At 33.0% G+C, this 12,544-nt stretch overlaps 1 protein-coding gene across 1 annotated transcript; it reads right to left on the bottom strand.

Moving 5' to 3' along the window:
• Positions 1 to 941: 941 nt before the first annotated feature.
• LOC130955298 (AAA-ATPase ASD, mitochondrial-like) lies at positions 942 to 2,836 on the bottom strand. Its single transcript, XM_057882134.1, has one exon. The coding sequence runs from the start codon at positions 2,795 to 2,797 to the stop codon at positions 1,229 to 1,231; it is 1,569 nt and encodes a 522-aa protein (XP_057738117.1). The 5' UTR covers positions 2,798 to 2,836; the 3' UTR covers positions 942 to 1,228.
• Between the last annotated feature and the right edge of the window lie 9,708 nt (positions 2,837 to 12,544).

The following is a 12,544-nucleotide window of genomic DNA, read 5'->3' as shown; positions in this document are numbered from 1 at the left end:
GGTTGTTGAAAAGTGTACACGGTGCTCCAATTAACCAATTTTCTTAACGTTTCGCTTACCCTATATAAGACAACAAAGTGGTATTTGTTGGCATATCGTACTATCTCAGTTCTCAGAAAATTCCTCCCTCGCTTCCCTTTATAGTTTGCACTTTGCACATTGACCATGGCATGTAAAAAATCCTTTGGTGTTGCTTTCTTTGTCTTTGTGATATTTTCAAGCATGAGCTTGAGTTTAGAAGCTCGTCATCTTTTGCAAACAATTGGGCCTGTGTTCAGTGTCTCCTTTTTGTCTGAGCCCAACCCAATAGAGAAGTTGGACCCACCATCCGACCTGTACAAGCCCCCAGAAGCTCCTACAGTTGAATGCCCTGAAAATGAAGTTTGCGTTGTTCCACATGTTTAATGCCCTTCATTTATTCTTGTTATCTGCATGATGCATGTTATGTTAACACTACGAGGTAGTTAGTTATGAGAGTCTATCACTCTATTGTTATGATCATTATGTTTTAGTTGAAGAAAAAAACTATATTGTTTGAGTTTACTTCTAATTTTGAGGGGTCAAGAGGACAAATTCTTTTTGGCATTTCTCTGTCTGATTTTAGCAAATGAATAAATTTTAAAAAAAAAATGCTTGGGATTATTTTGCATAGTTTATGACTTTATTCAATCAGACACCCAAAATAGAGAGGAGTGGGGATAACCGGAAGAAGTTTATTTTTTTTCAACCATCATCGTTGAACCAATGAAAAAAGTAGACCTGGTACAATACAAGCAAGATAACACACTAGAGTCATAGAATCATCAGCTAATTGATGTAAATGTAAATCCAAATTAACAATGCTAGGGATAGCACTTTTTCAGATTTTGAATCAGCAAACAACCAGCATTTGAAAAGGAATGAGTTTCAGAGGTGAAACTTTATCATGCGCGCGCGTGAGATATTTGGAAAGAAATGATACTTGATGGTTGAACGATGGTTAAGTTTGATTAAAACAGCTGCTCATTGAGACTTTTTGGATCCCAATTTATATTCATTTATATCCAAACCTTACCCACATGAATCATCTATTTCATTTACATGTTAAACATGAACTAAAACTAACAGAAAACCACATATGCAATTTTGAACAGCAAAATACTCCTACTGTCTACTGATACTACTATCTGCACATAAGATATTTAACATTAAAGCATAACTGTTTGAAATTCACTAATCCTAATTGAAATCAATGCAAGACACCATTTTCTTTCACTCCACCATCACCATCAGATTTAGCATTGCAAATCACTTCTTTCTCTTTTGCTAACTCTTCTTTTTCTTTCTCTGCCTTCAACTTAGCTGCTTCTTCTTCTTCAGCTTTCTTCTTTATTTCCTCCTCTGCTTCCTTCTTCTTCTTCCTCTCCGCCTCCTCCTTCGCCTCGTCGAGCGACTTAACCAAATTCCTTAAACAAGTATCCGAATCTTCATCAACAGACTTGGGCATAAGATTCTCAGCAACATCAGCAGGCGTCATATCAGTCTCAACCAACTTCCTCTCAATAACCGGAAACAAGCCATGACTCTCAACATCCAAATAGTTCTTGGCAAGAACCTTAAACGCTTCGAAACCGCAGTAAGAAAGCTCAATATGCTTGTCCATCCTTCCCCTCCTTATCAATGCAGGATCAAGCTTATCGATGAAATTCGTCGTAAAGATTATAATCCTCTCCCCTCCACACGCAGACCAAATCCCATCAATGAAGTTCAACAGCCCCGAAAGCGTTACCTTACTTCCCTTCTCCTCTTCACTCTTAGCTTTCTTCAATGGATCCTTCTGATCTTCCTCATTCTCCTCATTCTCCTTCTTCTTCTTCCTCTGTCCAGTAAGATCCAGCGAGCAATCAATGTCCTCAATTACGATAATAGACTTCCCAGTCGTCTCAATCAACAGCTTCCTCAGCTCAGTGTTCTCCTTCACAGCCGTCAATTCAAGATCATACACATCATAGTTCATGAAATTCGCCATTGCAGCTATCATTGTTGACTTTCCAGTCCCTGGAGGACCGTACAGCAAATACCCTCTCTTCCAAGCCTTTCCGATTTTTTCATAATACTCTTTCCCTTTCTTGAACTTAACAAGATCGTTTAAGATTTCTTGTTTCTTCTTCGGATCCATGGCCAGAGTCTCGAACCGCGCAGGGTGCTCGAAAACTATGTGACTCCACTTGGTGCGTTTGTATCCGTACCAGTTATCACTTGGATTGTTCGTGTAAAGCTTCAACTGGCGGTTCTTCGTGGAAATCGCTTTCCCCTCATCCAACACGTGATTGATGTAAGAGCCGGTGACGAGATCGCGGTGCCGCCGATGAAACGTCAGCGTTAAGAACCGCTTCTCGTCGGAAGCAGGGTAGAACGAAAACGACTGCGTTTTTGGTGTGGTGTGGTTGGAGTACCACCAGACTTTGACGCCGTTAAACTCGTCCGTGATTTCTTCGTTGTCGGCCATGCTCAGGACGAGCGGCGTTTGACTGTCTTTGACGACTTCGGCTTTGAGCCGTCTGGCGGTTTTGGAGGAGTTTTCGCTGAGGTAAGTCTGGATACAAGTGTAGGCGTCGCTACGGCGGAGCTTTTCGCCGGTGAACTCCGGGAAGGTGATTTGGATGTAAGGGTAGAAAAAGTTAGTGAAGGTTTGTGTGTGTTTTCGGATGTAGGTTCGAAGGGAAGGTGGGAAGAATTGCTCGTATATTGCATATACAAACATTATGGATGCCATGATAGAGCCTAGTTGTGACCATAAATTGCCAATAGTCTCCATTTCTCTCTTGTAATAGTAACACTCTTTGTGTTTGTTATTTCAAGAGATGTTGGTATTTATAACGGTACTAAAGTCATGATCAGGCCCTCTTCGCAGTTTTTTCTTGGAACCCAAGGTTTACACTTTACACGCGCCTTCATTTGATGTTATTGTTACTTATAACAAAGATTCTGCTTTTCTAAAGTTATTTAGTCCCTTAAATGTTAGAAATTTAAACATAATTAAAACGTCATTTTATTATTTTATTAATAATATTATTTTAGAAGATTTTTTCAATCACAAAAACATGGGCATCATCCAATATTTCGTGAACATACTATTATGACTAATTGAATGGTTGGTAAAAATTTAGGTGTAATTAATTTTTGTGAAGTTAATAGTTGAAAATTATTATATGATAATTTAGATTCAGTTTGAGAAAATAGTTTAATTAAGTTACTTTTGAAAAAATAGCTTAAATAATAAATAATTATATTAAAAATAGTTTATAAATAAGTTATTTTGTACTTAGATTTTTAGTTTTAAAAATGCTTATTTTATAGAAATGTGATAAAAAATAGTAGTATTATGAGAGAAGTCATTTTTTTAACTTCTCTATAAGCTCTTAAATAACTTCTTAGAAGTTGTAATTTAGTTTTGAAAATTACACCAGACATTACTACTACTACTTTTCATAAGTCAAAAACTCAAAAAAATTACTTTTAAAACTTTTCAAACGGATCCTTAATCAAACATATCAAATTATTTAATAATTTTTATCTATCAACTTCACACAAAAATAATTTCACCTGAATTTTTACCTGAATAGTTTGATATTTTTACCAAATGATTTAACAGTTTATAATACCATTCCAATATAAAGATATTTTCATAGGAATTACCACTTAACAAAAATACTATATGCACACTAAAATTCAACCACTAATTTTTTTGTATTTTATATGATGTTTAATTTATTTTTAATATAAATTTTATGTTTTAATAATATTATTTTATATTTATAATTAATTTAATAATTAATTTTTAGGTACGTATATCATAGTTAAAATAATAAATAGCTATTAGCTAAAATAGAAAAATACAAGGAGTATCAACACTTTTAGTAAAGAAAATACAAGAGTTGAGGGTGTTAATTTAAATAACTATGAAATATTAATCACTTTTAAACACGTATTAAACATATCAAATTATAATTTTTACCCAAAACATATATCTTTTATGTTATAATCACTTTTAAACATTCATAAAAGGTTATTAAGAGCAGGAGTGATTCATTTTTTTTTCTAGTATTTATTTAAAACTTAATTGTTTTATTATGATGAGACAAAATGTAATTTTCATTCACAATATGATTTTCATTTCATTTTATTCTATAAAAAGAAGGCGTGGTTCAAGGCTTAGCTGGCATGTAAGTGCTGGTTGTTTTCTTGAAAGTTTCCTATCTACATGACTACATCTACATTATTGTACTTATTTTACAGTTTATTTTTGGAAATTTGGGTCCCACTGTTGCAGTACAAATTGCAGAGGTGTTCTTTATATGTTTTTTTAGCTGAAACATAAAATATTATTTTTTTAATATATTTAACTACTAATAATTTATATTTATATTTTAAAGGTTTTATATATAAAAATTAATATAATTTGTGTTTATATATTTAAAAATTTATACATATAAATTAATAAAATTTATTTATTAATAATAATTTAATATTTATATTAATTAAATAAAAATAAAAAATATTAATATTATTGGTCCTAAGAATTTTTCTTAGCTCGTTAAATAAGATGGTATGAAATAAGCAGAGAAAAGATCTATCCAGATGTAGTTCTCATTTCCTCTCTTGCATTAATTTCTCCTCGTATATATATGAATAGAATACGGATAATTTTTTTTTTTTGTTATGGAAGTAAAAGTGGTGATATACTTTAATATTGTAATTTTTGGTGTTTTTAAAATTGTGAAAAGTACATAAATTTCTGGGTCCGATTTCTGTACTTAAAATTTTTTATTTTTTTAACATAAATCGGACGGTCCGATTTATATACCTTTCAGAAATCGAACGGTCCGATTTCTGTACCTCTACAAATCGGACGGTTCGATTTGTGTACTTTTAGAAATCAGACGGTCCAATTTTTATACTTCTAATAAATCGAATGGTCCAATTTCTACTTCTCTAATTAAATAATTCCACATTTAAATATAACACTCCAACAATCCACATTTAAAAAAAACACCACTACCACTCTAATATTAAAAATAAAAAGTTCATAGAATACCAGATTTCCAGTATTCAAATTAATCAGGCACGTAGTCACCAAAAAAAAAAAAGAGGTAACTACCAAATCGGTACCCGAAAGATTTTGACGCTGACAAAATAGTACCTGACTTTTACTATTGACAAAATAATCCCTAAAAAATTTTAAAATTTGACAAGCGTGTCCTCGAACTCGCCGGAGCAAATCTCCGGCAAGCACAATGCTAACGTGGCCACCGTGACTTGGCAAACCACCCCCAAACCCTAATCCCTCCTCCCCATCGCAGCCCCCCCTTCCCTCTCCCTCCCCAATGCACACTCCCCCTCCCTCTCCATCACAACCCCTTACCAATGCACACTCCCTCCCCATCGCAGCCCCCTTCCCTCTCCCTCCCATTACAGCCCCCTCTCCAACGCACACTACCTTCTTCCCTCTCCCTCCTCAATTGCAGCAGCAGAAGCCTCAATAATAGCAGAAACAACACCATCAGAACCCAAAACAGAACCAATAGAAGAACCTGCACATTCAAAACCTAACCTTGCTTGTTCCTCTTTCTCTCTTTTCTCTCATTCCTTCCTTCTCTTATCGGAGGACCATAACAATAACAATATCCATTCACACACACAGACATTTACACAAACACATAACCTACATATATAAATATAAAGAGAGAAAGAGAGAAAGAGAGAAAGGCTGAGGGGCTGAGGAGATGCGACTATTCCAGGCCTTGTTGTCGCTCCAATGGTGGTGGAAATGGTCTTTGATAGTGCTCTTGCCGTTGAAGTTGCTATTGCTATTGAAGTTGTTGCTGAGATAGGAAGGAGAAAAAAGTGTGCGTTGGGGTTACTGTTGATGTTGAGGTGGTTGTTGCTGCGAGTGGTAGTGGAGGAAGGGAGGGGGAATGTGCATTGGGGAGGGGGTGCGATGGGGAAGGAGAGGGAAAGGGGCTGCGATGGGAGGGAGTGTGCATTGGGTAGAGGGAGGGTTGCGATGGAGAGGGAGAGGGAGGGGGGAGTGTGCGTTGGGGAGGGAGAGGGGAGGGGGGTTGCGATGGGGAGGGAGAGGGAGGGGGAGTATGCGCTGGGGAGGGAGGGATTAGGGTTTGGGGGTGGTTTGCCAGGTTACGGTGGCCACTTTAGCATTGTGTTTGACGGAGATTTGCTCCGGCGAGCTCGTGGACACGCTTGTCAAATTTTAAAATTTGTTAGGGACTATTTTGCCAATAGTAAAAGTTAGGTACCATTTTGTCAGCGTCAGAATCTTTTGAGTACTGATTTGATAGTTACCTCAAAAAAAATTAATCAGGCACGTGTCTTTGACCAATATCAATTACGCTTTGTACATTAGGTTTTAAAATATAGCTCAGTAATTTCGTGACAAAAAAAAATAATAAAAACTTTAATATCAGTTCTTTTTATTTTTAATTTCAAGTAATACTCATCAAATTAACAATTATACATTCAGGACATATTTAATTATTATAAAATTATCAAATTTTACTTCTATACGATAATCACAACAATCAAAACTTCATAAAAAATTTATGACCGAACAATTAAAAAAGAAAATATCAAAAAACGGTTATTCTACCTTTTCCACACTCTGACCGAATCATATAAACTTGGAAAAAAAGGTTTTATTGTTGATTTCTCCCGATCAAAAGTAATGTCAACGTGAATAGGAAGAAGATATAAACACTTTAATCGAATTAAAATTTTTTATTAAAATTACACAACTCAAGAAATCAAGGATGGAAATTCTTTGGTTCCATGGAATCACATTCTTCTCTCTCTCTTGTTCTCTTACTTTTTTTTTTTTTGGTTTGGTGACCAAATGAGAAGATAAGATGATGATTAATTAGTGATGGTAATGAGGTGTCAAAGGCATTAAATGAAGGGGGCTGAGTGTCATGGAATTAAGCTACCGAATCAACTATTCAAGTTATAAATATCTTAAATAGATAATTACAAAGATAAATATATTAAAATATAAGTAATAATACATATGGGAATAAATATATATAAATTACTAATATAAATGACATTAGTAACATAGTGATTATAATAAATAAAAATATATGATGGAACATTAACAATTCTAAATTTATCAAGGAATACCGATATTTATTTATATCGGCAGATATCGAACCCGATAATAATATTATTATCAAAACTCTATTTTATTTATAGCATGTAAAATAAAATAACAACATAATAATAATAATATATTATTATTTATTTTATTTTCGAAATTCGGAACTGGCTCATCAAAATAAAACTAATCACTGAAAAATCGAAATCTAGCAAAATGTCTTCTAGTTGTAAAAACTTAGGCCGTTATAGGAGATTGCAATTAAACAAGTTTATAGCGACAATTTTTCAACTTGTTGAATAAAATATGCATAGTTGAACCCGTGGTATTCAATTGTCAAGCCTCCTTGATTATGTATTTTATCTCTTTTAATTCGCACCACCTTTTTTAAAATCTGAACCGTCGTTTCTGCCTCCTAATAAGCTGCTAGTCAAACTAAATAATAATTGACCGATGGTCAGAACTTACATCCTCTAAGTGAATCACTCTTGCACGAGGATAAACTGTCAACTATCCATTAGAAATAAGACATCTATCCAGTCTTTTTCTGATTAAATTTTTTTTAAATTGCTTTACAGCCTTCATATACAATATCTCTTAAGCTGCCGGCATCCATGAATTCATTGAAACCTATTATAGAGTTTGCTGATTTTTGTCTGTCCCCTCTTTTTCATGCTGACTCCGAATAGCATTGAAGTCTCTAATCAGTTAATAATGCTCCCCTGGACCTTCGATTCACTGAAGGATATTCGAATACTGGTTATTACGGTGCTTCTCTTTGCTGTGAAGGTGAACAGCAAATACAACCCATAATATATTCTTTCTTTTGTTCAGCCAATGAAAATGAACGAAGAAACTCCCTGAATCAATAACTGTTATCTGAGCATTAGAATTTCATGTCAAAACTAGACCACCCGCCACACCTTGTGGTTTTACACAAAATGCTTCTCCGAAACCAATCTTCTCACACTGTCTCTTGACAAACGAATAATTATTTTTTATCTCACATAAAAACAACACTCCGTGGGAATAGGACTTTTAATCCCTTGAATGTTGTGAACTATTAGGGTCTTCTCCAAACTCCGATAGTTCCACATCATCATCTTCATTGGCCGTAGGATGCCAATTGCGGGTTGGTACCCACTCCCAGTTCAGCCATAATCAAATCATCAGAGTCTTCATTCCTCCACCAAGTTTCATCCTCTGCCTCCCCTGACCTCCCATTAACACCCACTGCATTTGGAGAATAATAATCAACCTTCCTAATCAAGTGTTTAAGCTTTGGCTTTTTGCTATTAGGACCAACTTTTCAATAAGTTCTTCCAATCTGCTAATTATTCTACATTGACTTCACAAAATTTGTTCTTTGTCCATCTTTAGTAGAGCTAACAATGCATTAATTATCATCAACATTCCTTGTCTGTTCCGCAGCTCAGTTTGCTTCCCTCTCCTTAACACATTGCATCTCCATTAGAGGACTTCTATTAACCACCTCGACAACCCCTTCACTGTTGGCAACTTCATTTACCTCATTGCCTTGCTGATTTTGTTTTTCTTTCTTTGATAAAGTTGCCATGCTTCTGAGAAGATTAACTGGTATGGATTTCTTAAAGTTTTTTCTCCAATCACTTAAATTAGAACCTTGATTTGTTTGCTGGTTTTATTTCAAGTGTGTCACCCTCTTACCAGTTTGTTTCGCTTTCAACCACTCACCCAACCTTCCTCCATTGTTTCTCCTTGAACTGTGTCATCAATCAAGGTGCTGCAACTTCTCAATTCATGTCCTAGATTACCACAATATGTGCAGAAACATCCTATACGCTCATGCTACAGGTCTATCTCCATAATTCTACTATTTGGCCCTGTAATCCTCACGGTCTTCCTTAGTTTTTGGGTGACATCAAAGTTGATCTGAACTTTCACAATTCTTAATTTCTTCCCTTTCATCGCAAACACCCCGACATCCAGTACCTCCCCAATCATAGCACTGATTTTCCTTCCTAATTCAATTATTTTGCAGTACTCTGGGAGATCTCAAAGTTGAACCCATATCGGGATAAAGAAAATTCTTCAACAGTAACGCTCATCTCTTTATTCTATCTTCGTATATTGACAATATAATTCTTGAGGAGTCATGGAATCTCTTTCTCCACCTGAATCAGGTCTTATTCTCTATCAAAGAAAAACTGAAAGGTGTTGTCTTCATGATCAGTAACACGAAAACCTTTAGGTTATCTCTATATAGTGAACATAGCAGGTTCAATTGTGTCAATAGAGAATAATTTATTTGTCAGAATGCGGCCCATTAGACTCTTCCTACAAACCTCCAATCCTTCCTGAATATCACTATCATCAAAAATCACCATTCCATTCTTCTTTAGCCTCTCACGATCATCCCCTCCTCCACCGTTCACCAATCCCCTTTCTTCCATTGCTCACAATCACATTGATCTAAGTGAGTAAAATACACATAAATACAAAATTAGAATTCTTCACTCAAAATATTTAGAAGAATCAAAATTCTAGCAGAGCACCTTAAACGCTATGGGCCATTGTATTATTCATTTATCTTTGTGATCTTATCATAATGTTGTTGCAAAATATATCGATTCTAATAATTTAGTAAAAGGATATAAGAGTTCTCAATTGCTTTTTCTTCCATTTATTTTAAATTCGTGAACATTAGACCCTCTATTTTAGATCATTGTGAATAATGAATAGTGTGTAGAGTGAAAAGGCTTGTCAAACACAATAGTAAACACAAACAAAAACAGATTTACCAAATTTCTATATTTGTTTTAGAAATTTTCACACATTGAATTAGCTAGCGAGATTAAGCATTTTTACCATAGTTCAAATTTGATTTTGGTTTCTTAAATTTTGAGTGAATCTTTAAAAAATTATTTGAGACAATTGTAGTATAAAAATACTAAATCAAATTATTAAACATAAAATTTGAATTATCATGATGTTTATCTATAGTAGGGATGGCAAACGGGCTAATCCGTCCTATTTCGTCAAAATCCGCCATTTGACAGGTTGGCCTATTCTGTCCTATCTCACCTAGTGAAACGATTTTAAATTTCTCTTCCGTATCGCCTAACGGAAATTGGTGGACTAAACCCGCCAATTCTTTTTTTATTATTATTAATTTTTTATTAACAAATCATTAACTATTAAACAATATATATAGTTTTACAACTATCTCTTTATTTTAGATCATTGTGAATAACGAATAGTGTGTAGAGTGGAAAGGCTTGCCAAACACAATAGTAAACACAAACAAAAACAATTTATCAAATTTCTATATTTGTTTAGGAATTTCCACACATTGGATTAGCCAACGAGATTAAGCATTTTTACCATAGTTAAAATTTGATTTTGGTTTCTTAAATTTTGAGTGAATCTTTAAAAAATCATTTGAGACAATTGTATTATAAAAATAATAAATCAAATTATTAAACATAAAAATTTGAATCATAATGATCTTTATCTATAGTAGGGATGGCAAACGGGCTAGTCCGTCCTATTTTGTCAAAATCCGCCATTTGACAGGTTGGCCTATTCTGTTCTATCCCACCTAGTGAAACGGTTTTAAATTTCTCTTCCGTCTCGTCTAACGGGGATTGGCGGGCTAAACCCGCCAATTCTTTTTTTTATTATTAATTTTTTTATTAACAAATCATTAAATATTAAACAATATATATAATTTTACAACTATCTCTTTATTTTAGATCATTGTGAATAACGAATAGTGTGTAGAGTGGAAAAGGCTTGCCAAACACGATAGTAAACACAAACAAAATCAGATTTATCAAATTTCTATATTTGTTCTAGAAATTTCCACACATTGGATTAGATAGCGAGATTAAGCATTTTTACCATAGTTCAAATTTGATTTTGGTTTCTTAAATTTTGAGTGAATCTTTAAAAAATCATTTGAAACAATTGTAGTATAAAAATACTAAATCAAATTATTAAACATAAAATTTGAATTATTATAGTCTTTATCTATAGTAGGGATGGCAAACGGGCGCCAATTCTTTTTTTATTATTATTAATTTTTTTATTAATAAATTATTAAATATTAAACAATATATATAATTTTACAACTATTTTAATAATTTATAATTTTTAAATATCTAAAAAAATTATATTTTCTAAATTTGCAAATATTAAAATCTTTATAATTCTAAATATATAATAAACATAATCATTAACCATATTTTTTGAAACAAAATAATAAAATCAATATTATAAAAAATAAAACAAATATTATCTAAAACATATAATTAAACATCTTCAAATCTCTAATCAATCAAATAAAATATAATCTACATATAACTTGAAAAATCTTCAATTACAAAAAAAAACGACGAGTCTGTCAAAAAAGTTTACCCTACTATTTCGTCAAAACCCACAAATTAAATAAAACAGATTATACAGACTTTTTAATTATGTTAATTTTAAATTTTCAGCACAGCTCATTTTTTTTAATGAATTATATGAGACGACTTAATAGACTTCGACCCGTTTGTGAGCCCTAATTTATAGTGAGCATCATAGAAGGTCCCTAAAAGAAAAGGCTCACCGCAAAATCACTTGGTAGCTGTCTTTTTTCTGTCCATCACTCTAACCACTCACAAGCTTCTAAATTCTAACAGATCACATTTCCAAAAGTGGAGTCCAACTTCATCATGTAAGGATATATTTTCAGTGTCCATGTGACCTAGCAGAAAAATTATTATACCCTACATTCTAGGAAATATGTATTATTACTCATTTTGAGAATATTACTCATTTGTTATAAACTTACGTAATGTATAAAAATAATAAAAAATAACTATAAAAAAAATTATATTCTCTCTCTATATCACTCTAATTTGTACAGTAGAGTGACCCTAAATAACTATATATAAAGTGGTATTCTAAAAGATAAGAGTGATAATATCATTTTTATGTTTAATAAAAATATAATTATTTTTAGTTATAATATATTAAAATATTTTTATTTTAACTCTTTGAAATATCTTTAGAAAATTATTTAGCTAAATCTTTGCTGGTGTTTCATAAACATTTATAACTAGTTATTTTAGTAGTTTATAGTTATTTTAAGAATTTAATAATAAAAAATATTTTTGTTATTAAAACACATGTTAGTAAAACAATATTTAAAATCCAGGCAAGAAGGGGAAATTCAGGTGAATTTTCCTTCAGATGGTGACTCTTGGGAGTGTTGTGAAGCCAACCAATCCCCATTCAGGTCGGCAATTTTAAGGAGACGTGAGAAGATTTTGGTTCTTGCAAGTCAACATTGTCATGGACTTTGATAAAGAAAGGATAAAAGCATACCAGGACTTTATGATTGAAGTGGACAATTAGTTAGATTTAAAATTA

The sequence above is a fragment of the Arachis stenosperma genome, chromosome 10, assembly GCF_014773155.1.
Source record: "Arachis stenosperma cultivar V10309 chromosome 10, arast.V10309.gnm1.PFL2, whole genome shotgun sequence".
NCBI lineage: Eukaryota > Viridiplantae > Streptophyta > Magnoliopsida > Fabales > Fabaceae > Arachis > Arachis stenosperma.
Note: the sequence above shows the minus strand (reverse complement) of the source record. Positions and strands in the feature narration are given on the sequence as shown.

What these genes read in the sequence shown, in the direction of transcription:
- LOC130955298 (XM_057882134.1), bottom strand. Translation starts at nt 2,797, where the DNA reads ATGGAGACTATTGGCAATTTATGGTCACAACTAGGCTCTATCATGGCA.